Here is a 20,890-nt window from a genome sequence, read left to right on the forward strand (position 1 = left end):
AACACTCTAGTATGCCGAATCCATTACCGCCTGATCCAATCAGGGTTTAGCTATGTGTTTGTTGTCTATTTTGAACCAATAGAATTAGTATGGCGGTTATCTCTATCTTTCTATCTATCTCATTATCCAATCATAGTTATGACTCCTTCAATCAGTATATTTACTTCATCTGAAACTATGGTGTGCAACACTTGCAACGCGTGTTAAGCTTTGATATTACTAACGTAATTTGACTAATTGTAAGAGAAGAGTTGTTGATTTTAAACCTGAATGATTTACAATATAAGGTTTCGAAAATAGTACTTTTTTCCCTGGATTAAAAAGTCTTCCGGCTTGAATGTGTTCTTTAAGTTTTTTATCTAGTGATTTGGCAAAGAAAGAATGCGAATATATAGTTACATATAGATGAAAATTGTACTAAAAAAAGTGTATAAATTCTGTACAGTCGTCTCTGAAGTCTCTGTGTGGTTAATCCTGTACTTTAAGCTTGTATTGTGTTAAGTAGTACCTGGAGAAGGTTCTTTTAGCAAGCAAACCTTGTCAGTCCCGCCTACCTTGTCAGCCCCGCCTACCTTGTTAGCCCCTCCTACCTTGTTAGCCCCTCCTACCAAGTGTGTCAGCTGTATTGACAACCTGATTGCAAGTTATCAGTGCTTGGTGAGTTTAAAATTCTTTGTTTAAAGGGACTGTAAGCATAATTTCAAATGACCATTCATGAAAAGATGGCAATGTCTGATTTACTATTTATACAAAAATACAGTCTTATTCTGATCGAAAAGTGTTTTCTTCGAGTTTCTCCATTGCTTCTTATTAACTAGAAATGCACAAGTTAATTTTGCAAATAACCCGCAAATAAGAATAAACAGTTTAAAGAAACAAAAACATTGATATCTAATTCATACTTAATCAAACATGGCTTTCAAGGTTACCGTTGTTAATCGGGCATTGACATCTTTGCACGGAGGGTCACTTGAAATTACGCGTACAGTCCCGTTAAATGATGACTGTAAAGTGTAAATAAATTTACAAATACCCTTAACTATATATATAAATATGAATGTTTATTATTGGTCTTGACTCTTGTCTGGGTTTTGTTTTGTATATAATTATATAGACTTCAAAACGACGGATCTGGCATTAATGTAAAATTTAACAACAAAAAGTTGCCAATATCCTTGTTTTAATCAGTGGATTTCAAAAATATTTGAAAATAAAACTTCTGCTAATTTAAACCCTCATATTAACCTCATTCCCTGGCGCGAAAAGGTAGAGGTCATGGTTTAAAGTTCAGTGAGTCTTAAGTTTAGAACACATTTTTAATCATTATATGCTATTTAATACGTATTTTTGGGCTTGCAGATTACTTAATTCATTATAAAGGTATTTTATGCTATTTGCAATTACGGGTATTGAATAGTAGATCAAAATTCAGGATGCACTTCGTTGTAGTTAGTTTTATGTAGTAGGGGTTTTTAAGGTTTAAAATGGCTTACTGGACTTCTAAAATATTGTTAATTTCTTAAACTGTTATTGATTGATTGATTAAGGAATGCCCAGACGATCCATTCCTCTGTGATCTTTGTGCAGGAGCACATAGGAAAATTATCATTCATTAAACGTGTCTTAAGTTTAAATATAACTTAAAGTGACTCTCGTGTAAATATTGCAATGCCCGATTTACAATGATACCCATAAAAGCTTTGTCGGATTAAGCAAGAATAAGATATCCATGTTTTTGTTTCCTTAAACACTTTTTAAACACTTTTGCGAGTCAGAACAATTTTTTAATAATAATAAATAAATTTTTAATAAAAATGGTTTAAAGGGTCCTTGTAAATCGGACATTGCTATCTTTGCATGGAGGGTCACTTGAAATTACGCTTCCTGTCAGTTTTCATTATATTTGTAAAATTTGAATTTTTACATTTTTCTTACTGCTGAATGATGGTTGATTGTAGAAGACTTCGACAGACAAATAAGCATATTCTGCAGAAAGTTGATTTTAACCTGGACAGTCCTTCAAGTAAGGAATATTGAAAACATATTTTTCTGCCTATTGTTGACTGATGACGTAATTTAGAGATGGCACGTTAGATTCAAAAAGTACCAATTTTATCTCAAGTAATAATTTCCTTTATTGTTTCTGCTGAAATAATCCGCAAGTCATTTATCATTTTTTGTTGCAAAATTTTTCAGATTGGAGTAAACTTTCTCCGAAAGTTAAATTATAGCTTATTTTTTTCCTCAGAAAGTGTAATTTTAGAAATTTTCTTCCTCCTTGAGTTTAATTTTATAGTTATTTTCTTCCTCCGAAAGTTAATTTTAGATTTTTTTCTTCCCCCAAAAGTTTAATTTTAGATATTTTCTTCCTCCAAAAGTTTAATTGGAGATATTTCCTTCCTCAGAAAGTTTAATTTTAAATATTTTCTTCCTCCAAAAGTTTAATTATAGATTATTTTCTTCCTCCGAAAATTTAATATTTTCTCCAGGTGTTTGCTCTGAAATACAAAACTGGATCCACCCATACTGGATCTCAGGCTTACCAACATATTTCCTAGTAGATCAGGTCAATTACAAGATTAACGCTAACCTTACTGCAGAGATCAAAAGGTTTGGCTGGAACGCAAAATTCCGCGGCATAACTCCTTATCCATGGAGAGTAAACTTTTTAAAAGAAAGGATTTAGTATTATCACCAGCTGACTTTAAATCTATCTAAGGACGGAATTTAATATATTTAAACTACCTATTCCCAGTTCAAATCCTGAAACACCGATTCAAAGTTAAAAGATTTATGAAATTTTGAATCCGTTATTCAGGATTTGAACCGGTGGTTCTTGTTCAGCAACCTTAACAATTCATTTTATTAGGACCCATGTTTATTATAAAGCCGACCATAAGCAAAAACCTGAGAAAATACAAACTGACCAAAAAAACCTAATTTTCCGCTTGTGTTGTGACCTCAAAAACTGTCAATTTTTCCGACCTTGCTTGTTATATTTATATGTTAAGAAACTATCTGAAGACGACCACAAGATTTGTGCTAATTTTTTTGATAAGCTAAAAACAAGTCTAGCTGTCTACAAGTCCAGGTAAATGGTACTGTAGAGGAAAATGAAAGGAGAAAACCTGAGTTTTCCACCTCCTCAGATATGGTTTCATATTTGCTTAATATGATCTGTCTAAAACTAAGAATATTTTGGCAAATCTCAAAATTTACAAAGTTATATATATTAATTTCTCGAGACAGGAAAATCGGATAGATTTCTTTTAGGGTTCTATCAACTCCTACAGGTTTCAGGACAAAATATCCCACGAAACTTGATTATAGAAAGACGATTTTTTTGCGGCATTTTATACGTAAACCTACTTTTGTATAAGTATGATTCTTGTAACCATAACCATAAAGTTCTCCTAGTTAAGGCATTTCCAAAATGTGGTCTGTTTTTTAGCGTCCATAGGACCGGAGATTTTTAATAAATTTTGTTCAGTTATCAATCTTTATATCAAACCAAAAATGTCGAAATCTGAACATAACTCATCACATCTCTGGTGATTTCCATCCTTTGTTGAGAACTACAATTGAAAAGAATTATTTCCAGAAAAAAAGGGGCAACTTTGCCAGTTTTGCTCAAATAAGGGTTAAATTTATCCTTAATAAGGTTTTAAGTTTAAAGGAAACCGTTATAACATTTTTACAAATAATATCTATGATCTGAGCTAAAAACTTTAGAATGAGATATCCTTAATCCCGATTACTTAATCTGAGTATCCAATGGACACACTTTTGATTTTCTTCTTAAACTACTCTTTCAATTGGATATAGTAGAGAAAAATCAAAAGCTGGTTTTTTAAATTAGAGATTCCCTCCCGTTTCTGTATATTAATCTTAAATGGCGCGCAAAATTTCAAATTTACAGGCTTCTTAAACGTGAATCGGATTGGTTGAATTTTATGCACTTTTCAGGATACAAGTACAAGATTAGGTTAGTGTCGATATTAAGAAAAAAGAGGATCAAGCATTAATCTCGATATCTTCCATTATAAAGTTTTCAGCTCTGGGAATATATTTGAGCAGAAAGAAAGTAAAAATGTTTGAATGTTTTTAGTTTTCATAATTTGTTGAACAATCTCTTCAACAATATTATTCAAATCCTGTTAAAGGGACTGTACGCGTAATTCAAGTGACCCTCTGATCTGATCTGATATTGGCGTTTATCTATGTTTATAATGTTTTTATTTCTGAAAATTCCTATGTTTTTTCCTGCTGAATAAATGTGCAAGTCACCTTTGAAGAGAACCCAGGCCATGCTTGAAAATTATCAGATTTGAAAATCATAAACATTGATTGCTATTTCATACCTAATCAGACATAGCTTTTAAGTGTACCGTTGTGAATTGAGCATTCCCATTTTTGCATTAAGGGTCACTCAAAATTACGCTTACAGTCCCTTTAATAAACTTGTAAAACCTAGGTATCCTCAGAGTGAAAAGTTTGATGGAGAGTCCGCTAAAACTTCTCTTATTCATTTCATCAATGGTCTCATGAAAGGTTAGTGAGTGCATGCCATTTTTGAAGTTGTTATCTGTTAACGACACTTTCTTTAATAGTATAATAATACTAGTTGAAGAAGCCAGAGTTGCCCGTGGAATAATTTTTTTTAAATTTGCCTATACCATCCATGGGGAACCCGGGGTATCCCTCAAAATAAAATTCAGCCAATTTTACCATATATATATAGAGAACATATGAATGACCGAAGAGCTTTATTATACAGATGATTATGATCTCAGGTTATTTTGCAAGTGAAAAGTAGTGACCGGCAAGGATATAGCATTCATTAGGATATTTTACTCATTAAGTATTCAGTATCAATCTTAGATATAAGAAAACCTTGGTCGAACAAGAAAGAATCATACCACGCATAAGCCATTTATGTTTAAAATTAAAGGATTGTCTGAAAAAAAAAATTTTTTTTTATTTATTTAGATTTGTCTGATTCTGCTGAAACCCCGGGAGCTAGAACTTGTTTTCTGATCAGGTTTATTTTATTTAATCTCTGATCAGGTTTATTTTATTTAATCTCTGATCAGGTTTATTTCATTTAATCTCTGATCAGGTTAATTTTATTTAATCTCTGATCAGGTTATTTTATTTAATCTCTGATCAGATTATTTTATTTAATCTCTGATCAGGTTTATTTCATTTAATCTCTGATCAGGTTAATTTTATTTAATATCTGATCAGGTTAATTTTATTTAATTTCTGATTAAGTTAATTTTTTATTCTCTGATCAGGTTAATTTTATTTAATCTCTGATCAGGTTAATTTTATTTAATCTCTGATCAGGTTAACTTTATTTAATCTCTGGTCAGGTTTATTTAATTTAATCTCTGATCTGAGGTCGAATTAAAAAAATTTGAGCGGAGGCTTAAATTTAAGCCGCCGCTCAAATATGGTAGATTTTACTTAAAATTGTATTCAATGTCTTAAGATTTAAGCCGGTGCTTAATTGAAACCGGTTTTTGGCGGATTTAAGACGCGGCTCAAATTCATTAAATTCGTACACAGGTTGATTTTTTTTAATCTCTGATCATGTTGGTTTTATTTAATCTCTGATCAGGTTTGTTTAATTTAATTTTAGATCAGGTTCATTTTATCTAATTTCTGATCAGGTCAATTTTATTTAATCTCTTATCAGAGGTGGAATTTAAAGAATTTAAGTTGCGGTTTAAATCCGCCAAAACCCGGTTTAAATTTAGCGCCGGTTTAAATCTTGAAACATTTGATACAATTTTAAGTCGAACCAACCATATTTAAACCGCGGCTTAAATTTAAACCGCCGCTCAAATTCTTTAAATTCGGCCACAGGTTAATTTTTTCTCTGATTAGGTTAATATTAATTAATCTCTAGTCAAGTATGAAATCCCTTTTTTTCTTTCTTTAAACTGTTTATTTTCATTTGCGGTTTCTCTGCTAAAGTGAGTTTCGCATTTCTTAATGCATTTCGCATTATCAGAATTAAACACTTGGTATCATCTAAAATTTTGATCAGATTAAGGCTGCAAGGGTACTTTTGTAAATCGGGCATTGTCATTTTTTCATGGAGGGTCATTCCAATTAATGAATTATTTATTCAGTGAGTTGGTGAACAATGGTCTAATTCAGGCAGGCTACTTTATCGAAGTGGAAACCCTAGAAGCAATGAAAAAACTTATCAAATCTGAAAGGTTGGTTATTTTTTCTATAATATTATTTGGCTTAAAATGTTAATTTGTGAGTGAATGTTATTTTTGGAACTAAGAAAATTTATTTTGATTATAGAGTTTATAAAAGCCATGTGGGGGCCGGCTATTAGAAGCGATATTATGAACTTATTGCTCCCCACTCCTGTCTTTTTTAGAACATTGATGTATTTCCAATATTTAGTGTCTTTCTTTTGCTACTATTTTTCCCCTTCAACCTATATCTTAGATCTTTAGCAAGTTCTCAATCCAAAGCTATAATAATCTTTGGAGAAGAAGTTTACTTCTATACTCCCATTTATTGGAATTTAAATAATGGACTTTAAATTCATATTTAACTTACAGGTTTTTGGCATAAAAACTAGGATATTTTTTTTGCAAGGAGGGGGGAGGGGTAACGTTACGTTCACGAAAAAAAGTGTTCAATTTCAACTCATCAACTAAAAGAAAAGTAACATTACATTAATTAACCCTAGTGAATGGATTGAAAAACTCCGGTTACCATCCCCCCCCCATCCTTTCAGGACTAAAAATGTTTTCTTTCAGTGTGATCGTACAGGAAGCTTGTTTGCTGGCAATCCTGGCAATTTTAAAGGGACTGTAGGCATACATTTAAGTGAGCCTCCAGTTGTAGAATGACAACGGTACCCTTTTAACCATAGTGTCATGGTGGAGATTTTTTTTATCTTACTAGAATTGCATAATTCACCTTCTTGAGTTTCATGTTCCAAAGTTAATATTCCTTGTCTTCAGTGAATTAGCAAATAAAAGTTTTAATGACAACATTAAATAATTCTTTAATAATTAGATCCTTAGTTTTTGAACCCATGCACATTCTAATGGGTCTATACAAGATTTATGAGACAAGTTGACAATGATAAGAATTAACAGTTTTGAATTTTTACATTTCTAATATTTGTTGGAACTAAATTTTATTAATTTTAAAAGTTTTTGAAAACAACAAACCATACATGATACACAAAACAGTCTTTAAGTGAAGAATGTAAATATAAGGGCCCGTGAAAGAAATCTTCAATTTCATGTTACTATCGAATTACAAACAGCTTTTATAAACAAATTAAAGGAATTATTTATTTTCGTATCAAACTGAGAAAACAAAGTCAGACTCAAATTTTTAGCAAAACCGGCGATTTAAAAAATTCAAGAAAATACGACTCAGTTCTAGCCTATTTACGGCTTGAGCTTTTGCATTCAATCAGCATCTTATTTTCCACAAAGTTGAGTTCAAAAAACTGGTTCGATATTCTATTTGGCGGATTTTCATGGTATGAATTGGTGATTCCCGGGTGTTTATGAGAACAAGGCTCAACATTGAGCCTTATTCTCTACTAAAACCAACCAAGGTCGGTTTTATTTTCATTGGGTCCAACTCTTAAGTCAAGATAAGATCTCGGAGCTGTCAATCACGTGACACAGACTGTCGTTGAAGTTGATTCAAAGATTGGGTTTTAAAGCTGGGTTTAAGAAATTACGACCCGAGCCGAAGCTTGTAAATTGCGGGCTCAGATATCCCCGTCGTCGATAATCAGACAAAGGTTTAAAGGAAACTTTTGTGAACCGGAAATGAGGTCACTTGAATTCTTGTCTACAGTCCCTTTAAAGGAGGTAACTGACCTGAAAGCTCCATTTAGCTTCCACAAAATGAAGTATCTTGAGGTTAGTAAATCAGTTAAACTTAGCTTGAAATATTTTTTTAAATTTTATTCACATTTGAAGTTTTGGAAAACCTTCAATTTTTGTGCGGATCTAACAATCTTTATGACCGAAACTTTTGAACGGTTTAGGATGTGCGTTAGCTTCATGTAATGTACGTAGTTATTTAAAGCTTAAAGCAGTAAAATCCAAAAATAGACAATTTGGGCTGAAAACGGAGGAACGGAGTGTAAAGTCAAAAACTAAAATGCATCATAAAATTACCTAAATGACGTGCAAAAAACCAAATTTCAACCATAAAATTTTTTATCCTTTTTTCAATTGATTTTTAATAATTCTTGAATATGTGATTGGGACGTATATTTCATTAGGACTGGGTGTCGTTATTTTCTTTTTTAAAATATTCCAGTAAATTCAAATTTAACTTTAAATCAGTTTTCTTTTTCGAAATTATTCAAAATGTTGACTCTGACTCCTCTGACGGAAGATATAAGCATTAAGCATGAACAGATCAATTGTTTGTTCTTGAACGAATAAAAAAAATAGTGTCAATGTTTGAAAGCGTTCTCAGATCTGTAATAATTAATTTAATGAATTTGAAGGATCGCTAAACTGCCTACCGCCGGTTCAAATTTTAATCAGCTATGCATTCTATTTCTTCCTGACTCGTTAACTTTGAATCTGTGGTTAAAATTTAAACTGAGAGTCGGTAGTTCAGATACCTAGATCAAATTCATTAAATTCAGATATTGAAAACGGATAGTAACGATGCCTTACTCTACATTTTTGAAAAGGTCATTCACTAGAATTTTCCTAGAAGGGCCTTGTTTATTTGGTGTACTGTCCCGCTTTTGTGTACTGTACAGCTTGCTCTAGCTGTTCAAAAGTTGGCCCGATACCTTAAATGAACCGGAGTTTACAGTGCCTTTAAACTTATTAACTTAAATTTATATTTTAGAAAAGGTTTTATATGTTTAAATTTTTAGAATGATATTTGGAGAGTTGTGAAAGTGACGTTTAATAAAGGCAAGTGCATTTAATTCATTTCGCATGTATACCCGAATATCTATAATTACCTGAATACCTAAGTTCAAAAACACATCTAAATATTAAACATAAAATGCGAAGGTTAAAACTGCAGCAGTGCCGTATGGATTTAAGAATTACTTGCAACTGTGCCTAACTGTTAAGCGTACAATATTTGGATGTGCTTGTGAACTTGGTATAGGTACAAAGGTATTCGTGTACGGATGCTTCATATCTAATAAATTTTCTGAAAATGATTATGATTATGATTATGAAGTTAATCTTCTAAACCGTGCAAAGACGTCTCTAAAGAGCTGAAATGATCAAAATTCAAATTTAACCGATATGACACCGTAATCTGGTTACTGGATGTTCATTTAACACTACAGTTTAATTTTTAATGAGTTTTAATTATTTAAGTTTTACTGTAATTTAATTTGAAATTTCATTGCGGATCTTTTAGATGAAATATATTACCTAAATTTAGACTAAAAAAAGCAGCTATCGTTATTTGGAAAATAATGACTTACTTGTCTTCACTACATTGTGCATCGTCCACCGTTTACCCTACACTGTACATTGTACTCCGTACACCCCACATTGTGCATAGTGCACCCTATACCCTGCATTGTGCACCGTGCACCAGTCACCCTACATTTTGCATCGTCCACCCTACATTATGCACCGTGCACCATTCACCTTACACTGTGCATCGTCCACCGTTAACCCTACACTGTACATAGTAATCCGTTCACCCTAAATTGTGCACCGTGCACCATTCACCCAACATTGTGTATTGTGCACTGTTCATCCTACACTGTACATAGTACTTAGTTCATCCTACACTGTACATAGTACTCCGTTCATCCTACATTGTGCACCGTGCACCATTCACCCTACATTGTGCATCGTCCACCGTTCACCCTACACTGTACATAGTACTCCGTTTACCCTACATTGTGCACCGTGCACCATTCACCATAAATTGTGCACCGTGCACCATTCACCTTACATTGTGTATCGTCCACCGTTCACCCTACACTGTACATAGTACTCCATTCATCCTACACTGTACATAGAACTCCGTTCACCCTACACTGTACATAGTACTACGTTTATCCTACACTGTACATAGTACTGTGTTCACCCTGCACTGTACATAGTACTCCGTTCACCCCGCACTGTACATAGTACTCTGTTCATCCTACACTGTACATAGTTCTCAGTTCACCCTACACTGTACATAGTACTCGGTTCACCCTACACTGTACATAGTACTCCGTTCATCCTACACTGTACATAGTACTCCGTTCACCCTGCACTGTACATAGTACTCCGTTCATCCTACACTGTACATAGTACTCAGTTCACCCTACACTGTACATAGTACTCCGTTCACCCTACATTGTGCATAGTACTCCGTTCACCCTACATTGTGCATAGTACTCCATTCACCCTACACTGTACATAGTACTCCGTTCACCCTACATTGTGCATAGTGCACCATACACTCTACATTGGGCATCGTCCACCGGTCACCTAGTAAACTGTACATAGTAGTCCGTACACCTCACACTGTGCATAGTGCACCATACACCCTACATTGTGTGCATCGTACACCTTACACTGCATTGTGCAACGTGCACCGTTCACCCTACATTGTGCATCATACACAGTACACATTACCTTGTGCATCATGAACCGTACACTTTCCATACTATACCCAGCACTCAGTGTAAAATAAACTCATCTAAAATCATATGGGCATACCTAAACCGATTTAAAATTTTTTTTTAAAGATTAAAATATTTTAGTTTTTTATTATTTTTATTTCAGAGGACCGGATTCACTTTCTCGCCAGGAAAATCTCATTTTTGTTTGATCATGACTTTAATTCCTAAATTCTAAAATTAGAAATTAGAGATTATACAAATATAATATATGTATAATCTCTAATAAATAATCATGGTACTACTTGTTTAAGAATATGTGTTCTTGTTTTTAAATGACAAATTCATGTTATAAACTATATGATTACTTTATAATGTAAGTTTTTACTAGTTATTACTTGTTTTAATTGTTGAATACGATTATGTACTTTTATACATGTGACTTCAAATTATGAAATATTTTAATGTAAGCCTTGTGTACTTTTTTAACTTGTACCTGTACGGACTTGACCATGTTGTTAGAAATACATATTGGACAATATTGAATAAAATTTACTTTTTGTTTAGTTGTAAAAGCTTAATAATTGCATCCCAATTTATAATTGTACCTTTCCCTTTTCTGAAAAAAGGCCAATTATATCTGCCTGCTGATAAAAATCCATTTTCAATGAATATTACCAGAAAGAAATAGACTAGCGGAGCAACCCAAAATGTAATTCAATGGAAAAGTGCCCAAGTATTTGAATTTAAAATAGCTCCATTACTATAAAAGAACGCTACATCAATATGCGATAACAATAAAGATGAAAAATAGGAATACCACTTTCCGTCAAAAGAGCTAATTTTTCCAACAGAACGGATTTATATTTTCCAGGCTATCTTGTGTAGCGCTAGAGCTGTGCTGTATCAGGATGTTACTATATTGAGTACTAGCTGAAGGGCCTGGCGTTGCCCGTGGAAAAATATTTGAAAAACAATTCGAATTCTTATAGCTTATAACACCCCCCGGCCACCTATGAGTGTCCACAAAATTTTTTAGCCCATTCGGTCCAGCCGTTTTGCCAGCTGTGTTGACAACATATATATATATACGAATGTCTTGTTTTATTATATAGATTAGTATTACTCCGGAAAAGTTTAAATTAATAACTCCAGCTGATTATTTGGTATTAGTTCAATTCTCTCAATTATCTTCTAGTTGAATTATTTTAATATTTACAAATATAAAAACTTAATTCTATACAATCATATATCTTAATATAAATATCGCCAATAACAATTTGTTAGGCTGAATCAAAAATTTTAAAGAAAGATTCATAAATTCAAATGTTAATTCTAAAATTTTCCATGTAAATGCTCAAGTAATTTGTATTCTTTTGACCATTTACTTACGCCGGATACCTTAGTTAATATCAACAGTTTGATCTTCAAAGTATAATTGTCATTCATTCCCAGTGAAGTTTTTATAATCCAAAATATCATTTAAATATATTCTCTAAGAAATGTTCAACGGATAGTAGTTCTGATCATATGGTACATCGCAATATTATCATGCTGAGTAGTATTGGTGCTATGGCTTGTTGCTCTGGTAGGATCATGAATAGTACCATACGGTTGGAACTGAATGGGACATGATACTATTCTGCAGGGGCGGTAGGACCTTCGCACCCCCCCCCCCCCTGAGATTTCGAGGCAAAAAATGTTCCCAATTTGATGCATCGTATGTGTATATTTTTATCAAGTTATTTGATTATTTAATGGAATTATAATATTGAAGATATTTATTGAATAAATGAATCCTCAGTGCTAGTCAAATTTGTGATTTTTTTCAGAAAAAAATTAAAATGCGCTTCGCATCCTAATGTTTTTGTTTCTAGTTTTGGGATTTTTTGTTCCTATTTCAGAATAGCTTCTCAATGCCCCATAAGGGAAAGAAACCTTGAGTAATAAACTATAATGTGTGGTAAGTTAAAAATCTAGTTTTTTAGTCTTCAGTCAATAATTTTGTCTCTTTTTGAGTCTTTGTAAGTCAAAAAAAAATTTTTGCAAAATTTCGCGAAATTGCTGTTAAGAAATTACGCGAAATTACGCCATAATTCCGCGAAATTGAAGTTTCGCAAATAATGCGTAATTACTACAAAGTTTCGCTCAGTAGAAATTACGTGAAATTACGCTGAATATATTCTTTCTTTGCCAATCATTAAAAAAGTAGCTAAAAGACAATATAGTGAATGTAGAATACTACATTTAGCCTTGAAATTATCATACTTCAAGAGTTTCAGGTCGTCTTTACAGTCTTATACTTTGTGGGTAACTCTGTATACATAAGTATATATAGATATAGTTTCTTATGGTTAAATATATTTAGAAAGTTTTCCCTTCCATCAGTATAATGTATTCGATAAACGGTAACTTACAGAAGAAACGGTCACGATAGCTTCATATCTGGCTTTTTACCATGTTTAATCTTATTCATCCTTGTCAACTCCCTTATACCTCCCCACCCCCCATCCTTTACTTCCTTGTCTCCCCCTCCCCAGCAATACGTTTCCACATTTATACTTTGCAAATATGGGTAAAGAAAGATGCCTAAAGCCAAGGTAAGAACTAGAAGCCTTGACACCAAAAATATAGTTTAAATATTTATTAACTCGTAATTAGAAGACATTTGATAAAGAAATTAATTACCTTCAACATTGTTAATCTTTCTCTACTAAAGGAGGCTCTCAAACAATATCCAAACTTTAATCCGATATTTGGACAATTTGACTTTGTTACATCACATAAAGGACGAATTTAATATTTTAAAACCTGGAATCGTATTCTGACAGATTTTCTCAAATATCTAGGGGGGTCCTTAAGTTCTAAGTTATTTGAACTGGTCAGAAACCATAATTAAAAATTGTTGAAAAGATTATTTTAGGGAGAAAATGGAGAATTTAGGGAGAAAATGGAGAATTTAGGGAGAAAATGCCATATTGTTTACACTGTTCTGTAAACTTTTTTCTGGGTGTAGCCATTGTTGCTTAGCTTATCATCAAGTGTCAGACAGTAAGTAAAAAATTGGGAGATTTTCTAATTCAAAATTGCGGATTTTGTATCCAATTCAGCAGAAATAAAAAAATCGACTTTAAAAACCCACCCTTTTATAGTATATGTAAGAAGACATTCCAAACCATTCACCAACTGTCATGTTTTGTAGGTCACCATGTCTTTGTAATGATTGTAACTGACATTTGTTTGTCAATTTGATTTTACAAGTATGAATCTGAACTCCATGAAGCTGGATCAACCACATTCTGGATACACTATACGGGCTGGTATGAGTTAGGCAATCCTTGTTGTTACTATTCGGATCGTGCACTATAAGTCTAATATAAAAATTTGATTTTACAAGTATGAATCTGAACTCCATGAAGCTGGATCAACCATATTCTGGGTACACTATACGGGCTGGTAGGACTTAGGCAATCCTTGCTGTTACTATTACTATTTTTCCAGTTTTGGCATATTTTGGCATTCTGTAGGTAATGAATGTTCAGATGGGAGCTGCAGTCTTCAAGAAGTTGATTTAACAAATATATTATATCTGTTAAATGTTCATAACTTTCTTTGAATAACTTTGATCGAAATTTTTTCGATATTTCGATTTTACAAACAAAAAGTTAGAGGATTATCTGATAGTTTCTGAACAGCTTCCTTACCGAGACTTCGAAACAGATTGGAGAAAAGTTGAAAATCCGCGGTTTTTCTGAACATTTATCACTTAGGTTACACTCTGCACTGTACACTGTACAAATACAATTCCTAGCTAGTTCATTTAATAGGGTATATTTAGGCCTAAAAAATATAAATTTCTTTAAAAACTACATATTTATTTTCATCTAATAGACAGTGAGAAATTGAGATTTAATTTTTTTTGGTTGCATTTGGTTGAATTTACTAACAGATAAAATAACAGATATCTCTTTTTAAGATAATGAAAGATATTGAATAAGGTTTTTTTAGCAGGCAAGCTATTGAGGCAAGCACAAAAATAAAGTAATTAAAAATCAAGAAGATTTTAACTTTTTCTTCTTTTCTGATTTAGGTATATCTTTTGTATGCAATCTTTGGAGCCATCTCGCGCCTAAAAATTCGATGAAAAATTTGTTAAACCAGGCTACCGCTAAGAACCTTCCGTAGTTCTACCATGGTCCCCATTCAAAATCATAGGCAAATCGGCCCAGGGCCATATGAGTTATGATTGGACAAATAAACAGACAAAAAATTATTACTACTTTATATAGTTCTAAGTTATTACCACCATTTACCCGCACTTGAACTATTTTACTGGGAAAATAAATTTTCGATATTAAAGTCGATCCACTCTTTTTAGAATCTTTAAACCAAGCTAAGAACATTTCCGTGGGTCCACCGAGTTCCATCAACTTTGAGGCAAATCGGTCCATAGGTTCTTAAATTATTATCGAAAAAACAAACAGACAAACACCAATTACAACTTTATTTATATAGATAAAGATAAATCGACGTTTTTAAATAAATACTTTGTATCCTAGTATTTTGTATCCTTGTATTGTGTACCCTTGTATTTTGTATCCTTGTATTTTGTATCCAATTGTATTTTGTATCCTTGTATATTGTATCCTTGTATTTTGTATCTTTGTATTTTGTATCCTTGTATTTTGTTTCCTCGTTTTTTGTATACTTGTATTTTGTATCGTTGTATTTTGTATCCAATTGTATTTTGTATCCTTGTATTTTGTATTCTTGTATTTTGTAGCCTTGTATTTTGTATCCTTGTATTTTGTATCTTTGTATTTTGTATCCTTGTATTTTGTATCCTTGTATTTTGTAGCCTTGTAATTTTGTATCCTTGTATTTTGTATCCTTGTATTTTGTAGCCTTGTATTTTGTATCCTTGTATTTTGTATCCTTGTATTTTGTATCCTTGTATTTTGTATTCTTGTATTTTGTATTCTTGTATTTTGTATCCTTGTATTTTGTTTCCTTGTATTTTGTATCCTTGTATTTTGTATTCTTGTATTTGCATCCTTTTATTTTGTATCCTTTTATAGATGGCGTATTTTTGGACATACGCCCATCCCCTCTACTGCCCATCCGACCTACAAGCACGTGGTTTTAACAGCTGTGGTAGGTCCGATGCACTGTAGGTCGGATGGGCACGTTAAAAACAGCATATTGGTGCATCCGACCTACTTTAAGCTGTCGCTTGGACACGTTGTAGGTCTGATGGGCATTTTTCGTAGGTCGGATGGGCATTTTTCGTAGGTCGGATGGGATACACACTACCTTGTGCATCATACACAGTACACACTACCTTGTGCATCATATACAGTACACACTACCTTGTGCATTATACACAGTGCACACTACCTTGTGCATCATACACAGTACACACTACCTTGTGCATCATAAACAGTACACACTACCTTGTGCATCATACACAGTAAACACTACCTTGTGCATTATACACAGTACACACTACCTTGTGCATTATTCACAGTACACACTACCTTTTGCATCATACACAGTACATACTACCTTGTGCATCATGCACCGTTCACCCTACATTATGCTCTGTGCACCGTTTGTCCTACATTGTGCATTGTGCACGGTTCACCCTAAATTGTGCATTGTTTTATAATCCCTTCATCTTTGGAACCCAATATCGTAAATCTTTGATATTTTAAACTTTTAATATTTGAACTAGCAGAATTCATAGTTTGAAATATCAAAGGTCTACGACATTGGAATCCAAAGACATAGGATTTAGAAAAGCAGAGTTTGTGGCTAAGACTCAATTCCTTTAGATAAATTTCTTTTGATACTTTTATTTAAGAAGTTAAAATGTATCCAATAAATCTAATGAATTAAAGGAGAATAATGAAACATATCCTTAAAATGTCCCAACTTCCCAGGTCGGAAATTGTAAAAGGACTCCTTCAATTAGAGAGTCAACACTTAACACATCTAGCATGGAGAGAATCAGTTAAACTTGTTAACTTCTACCCCACTGAAAAGTTCCTATTTCCGTATTTTAATACAAATTTATTGAATTTTTGTTATTTCAAACCAATGTTTAAGTTGCTGATAAAGTAAGTTTTAAAAAACAGTCATTTGCAGGATTTTTGTATTTACATAAATTGGTAAAAGAAACGTTGTTGAATATATACAATGATTATATATAATGAATGCAGAGTGGGGCGTCAAATATCCAATAGCAAACATTGTTTGAGATAAGGAAGAAAATAAAACATTGCTTGAGATAAGAAAATAAAACATTTTATAATCATTCAACATGAAGGTCTTCATTGCTTTACTATTAGCTGCCCTCGCTTCAGGTTTAGTAAAACAATTTCAATTCTTAAATAAAAAATCTAAAAAGTTTCAGAATTTCAAAACATTACGTTTGTTGCAAATCCCTGAATTAAGATTAAAATAAATTTGTTCTTTAAAAGATTTCAATTCATTCTTCAGAGGATAAGTTTTTGCCATAAAATCAAATTTTTAATCACTATATTTTTGAAACCCCAAATCGTAGACTTATTGATATTTCAAACTAAGAATTCTGTTAGATTAAATGAACTAAGTTTGAAATTTCAAAGGTTTAAAACTTCAGATTCCAAAGAAAAAGGGATTTGAAAATTGGAGCTTGTGGCAAAAACTCAATTCCTTTGTTTAAATAATTTGCTTTATAACAACCTAAAATTGTCAAAAGATTGCTTAAAGGTCGTCTTTATGGGTTTTACTTTAGTTTATCTGCATAAAGCAGAAAAATACATCATGTTTTCAAATATGACAATTTTCAACGAAATATCTGATTTATAAATGATCATTATAAATATTCACAATTCTTTTATAAATATAAATTAAAGATCTGATTTTTAGTTGATCATTAAAATATATTTAGGATTCTTTTATCTGTGGATAAACACCCCGTTTCAATATACAAGCACAAATAAAAAACCAGGAAAATATTCAAGATTTAAAATAAACAATTTTTTTATTTTTTAAATTCCTTAAAGCTCAATTTTAGAAAAGAAAAATGGGCGCAGTTAAAGCTACATTCTAAACTTTTAAAAGAAAAAAAAACGTAATTTTAAGTGATACTCCATTGATAGAGATCAACAACGGTTTCCTTAACTTCAACCTTGTCTGATCAAGTAAAATTAGATATTGAAGTTTTTGTTTTTGTTAAATAATTATTTTCGTTTGTGAGCTGGAAATATTACATTGTCTTTCACATGGTTGATAAGATTAAAGGTTTCAAGGTTAACGCTGTGAACGACCTACTTTTTTCAATCTTTCAAAAAAAAACTTAGATCGTTCGACCAATTTCAAATCGCTTTTTTGATCGTTTAAGAAAAAGGTCGTTTCTTCATTTATTTGAACGATGACCATCTCTGGCTTTAAATAGTAAAAATAGTGACCTGGAAGCTGGGAATTCCTAAATCCTAAATATTTTCAGTATATTTTAAGAAACATAAATATATTCTCTACTATAATCAGGTGGGAGCATAATCTTAATGAAAGTGACTGTCAACAAATTTTAATTTAACCCGCATTGAAAAAATTAACAATGTTTCCCTCTCAACCTTGTTTTCAATTATGATAATAATGTTTAAAATCGATTTTGAAAATCACTTACTCACCCGGTTGAAAAAACAAAGATTAACCTTTAAACTAATTTATTGTTTTAGATGGTAAAATTGACTTTTGATATCAAAAATAGATAATTTTATTCAGGAATTGGAAAGATATTTATAAAGAAGAAATAATTCAATATGATAAAGAAATAATTTATTCTACCATTGATTTCATCACAAGTTTCGTTTAAGAAATATGTTCCTAGACTACAAATTAGATTATAAGATAAGTTTTCGTTCAGGATTATTTAATGATTTCAAAAATCTATTCTCCAAAATGGACCATCCAAGTATTTATTGAAGAGCGAATTTGCGCTCTCGCTATTTGCACAAACACTCTCAGTTCAGTTGCTATACCTATACTAGTCATTTTTTTTCAGTTTTGGGATTCTGACAACTTTGGTTATGGATTTGGAAAAAGTCCTTTTATTGTTAACAATTGTTCAGTAAACAAATGTTTCATAACTAACGATAGGTAGCATTTTTCTCAAATAAACTGTATTTCCTTTAAGAAAAGTTGATGAACTTTTAATTGTTTATCTGTTAAAGGGATCGTGAGTATTATTTTAAGTTACCCTTTATGAAAATATGACAATGATACCCTTGAAACCTTTATCTGATCAATATCTGGTGGAAGATATTTGTCTTGGTTTAAAAGGGTTTAATTCTGATTATTCTTTTATGTTTTCCCGCGGTAGAAACACATTGATATTTGATTTATCCTTAATTAGACAAAGCTTTTTTCAGGGTATCGTTGTGAATGGGGTATTGCCATTGCATAGAGGGTCCCTTTAAATTAAGCTAACAGTTCCTTTTAAAAGGTTGTTATTGCCAGCTATCGAAGATTTTGATATGATAATATTTCACACTGGTGGTGTAGAGGTAAAGTAGGATTTTAGGAAATTTAACAAATATAATAATATCCACCATAAAATCATCAGAAATCCGCGAAAATAGGATTAGTTCATATTTAGATTACTGCAAAGAATTTTGACACTTTATTTGAAATAGGCCTGGTGAAGGGTCTCATCAAAATTTCTAAAAAGTCTGGTACAAAGTAATTAATTATTTTGTAAAAAGAAAAGCTACAGATTTAAAGCAAGAAAAAAGTGCAAAAAAACAATTCTATCCAAAATAACCACTACAGTCAGTTATGGACCAGGCTAAATTTTTTAATTCTGAAAGTGGCTTTGTTCATCCGATTTAGAGCAAAAGTAGATAAAATTCTAAAATCTTAATTTGTGGATTAACATATGTAAATATCCAGATATACTCTACATATTTAAACAATTATAGATTCATAGCACTGATACATTTTGTACAGCATTTAAAAAGATTTAAATCCATAATACTGGTAAATTTTACTTTCTTCTAGTTTCTTACATTTGCTAAAATTTGTAGTAAAGTGTGAACATGAGACATGAGTCAGAAGCAAATTAAAGATCGTTTTAACTCTATGATATCTTTATATCAGCAAACATTATTTATGCCTCGACCCCTATTTTTCCTCATTCTGTCTGTATGGTTCCAGAATACAGCTTTAGAAAAATGTGCATGCTGAATATTGATGTACGATACTGGTTGATCAAGAGGAATATTTAAAATCTCCGTTTTCCCTTTTGTTGGGGTTTTTAATCCCTATAACGCTGAAACCCACTGTCGTAGACCTTTGATATTTCAAACTATGAATTCTGCTAAATCAAACCAAGCCAAACCCGCTGAGTCTTGAAGTAAGTCTGGGACGTCCAAAAGACGTGCCAAGACGCTCAATTTTCCAAGAAAGTATTAGCTTTCACCAAATATTCTGTAACATGAGAAATATCTATTAAAATATTTGCAAATAGGTTTGTTAATCGTTATTGTAAACGATCATTAAACGATCATTTTTGTTTCGTTTTCAAAAACGATCATTTCATTTTCAGAAAAAAAACAATCGTTTTTATAAACAACCCACTCATTTTGAACTTTTAAAAAACGAATATTGATCGTTTTTGAAAACAATGGTTTTATTAAAACGATTTGCGACTGTTTTTTATACGATTGTTTTTAAAAAACGATCATTTTTGAAAAAAAGATTGTTTTTGAAAAAAAATTTTATTGACAATTATGTTAACAATCCTTAACGAAGGGTCGTCGTTAACAGGGTTTTTTTCTACCTGGTCTTTTGCAGTGGAGCAGTCTCAGATTTATTATGAATTAAAAGGAATTCAAAACCTACCTACTAAATGTGGAAACCACCGAGTCCAGATCACCAATGTAAAGACATATATCTGTTAAGAACGGTGGAAAGCACAGAGGTCAAACTTCATCCAATTAGTTCTGAAGAGCTAAGCAATGCTGCTGAGTTGAGATCACTAGCCTTGTTTCTGCGTTACAAGATGGAGATTGAAGAAGGAAGAAGAAATGATCTGGGAGTCCAAATGTCCTGTGAAGCTAATGTCAAAGAACCCTCAGAAGCTCCGCCTCATCACTTAGGCAGAGGAATATTTGTGTTTAAAAGAGGCGAGATAGTTTATTCCTGCAAACAAGTAACTGTCAAACTACTAGAGAAGGAACATTGTTACCTGGACATCCCGATCCATCAAGAGAAGGAGTACAGATTCAT

General features: G+C 32.2%; 2 protein-coding genes across 2 annotated transcripts; both read left to right on the forward strand.

Moving 5' to 3' along the window:
- Positions 1-502: 502 nt before the first annotated feature.
- On the forward strand, positions 503-11,181 carry LOC111715950 (uncharacterized; the record flags this gene model as incomplete). The annotated part of the gene is made up of 12 exons (XM_023491360.1): positions 503-657; positions 1,548-1,597; positions 1,959-2,023; positions 2,490-2,566; positions 3,012-3,091; positions 4,475-4,551; positions 4,990-5,041; positions 6,141-6,230; positions 6,792-6,840; positions 7,869-7,922; positions 8,906-8,945; positions 10,782-11,181. Coding segments are annotated over 12 exons (854 nt in total), but the record flags the coding sequence as incomplete, so codon positions are not given.
- A 5,710-nt stretch (positions 11,182-16,891) lies between these two features.
- LOC111715952 (uncharacterized) lies at positions 16,892-19,753 on the forward strand. Its single transcript, XM_023491361.1, has 5 exons — positions 16,892-16,980; positions 17,550-17,609; positions 18,108-18,148; positions 18,666-18,760; positions 19,107-19,753. The coding sequence occupies exons 1-5, from the start codon at positions 16,938-16,940 to the stop codon at positions 19,174-19,176; spliced, it is 309 nt and encodes a 102-aa protein (XP_023347129.1). The 5' UTR covers positions 16,892-16,937; the 3' UTR covers positions 19,177-19,753.
- Positions 19,754-20,890: the final 1,137 nt, after the last annotated feature.

The sequence above is a fragment of the Eurytemora carolleeae genome, unplaced genomic scaffold (genome assembly GCF_000591075.1).
Source record: "Eurytemora carolleeae unplaced genomic scaffold, Eaff_2.0 scaffold1913, whole genome shotgun sequence".
Classification (NCBI taxonomy): Eukaryota; Metazoa; Arthropoda; class Copepoda; order Calanoida; family Temoridae; genus Eurytemora; species Eurytemora carolleeae.

What these genes read in the sequence shown, in the direction of transcription:
- LOC111715952 (XM_023491361.1), top strand. Translation starts at nt 16,938, where the DNA reads ATGAAGGTCTTCATTGCTTTACTATTAGCTGCCCTCGCTTCAG. An exon ending in AAGCACAAATAAAAAACCAG is followed by an intron (nt 17,610 to 18,107) that starts GAAAATATTCAA and finishes AAATATTTTCAG; the next exon opens with TATATTTTAAGAAACATAAA. An exon ending in ATATTCTCTACTATAATCAG is followed by an intron (nt 18,149 to 18,665) that starts GTGGGAGCATAA and finishes ATTTTTTTTCAG; the next exon opens with TTTTGGGATTCTGACAACTT.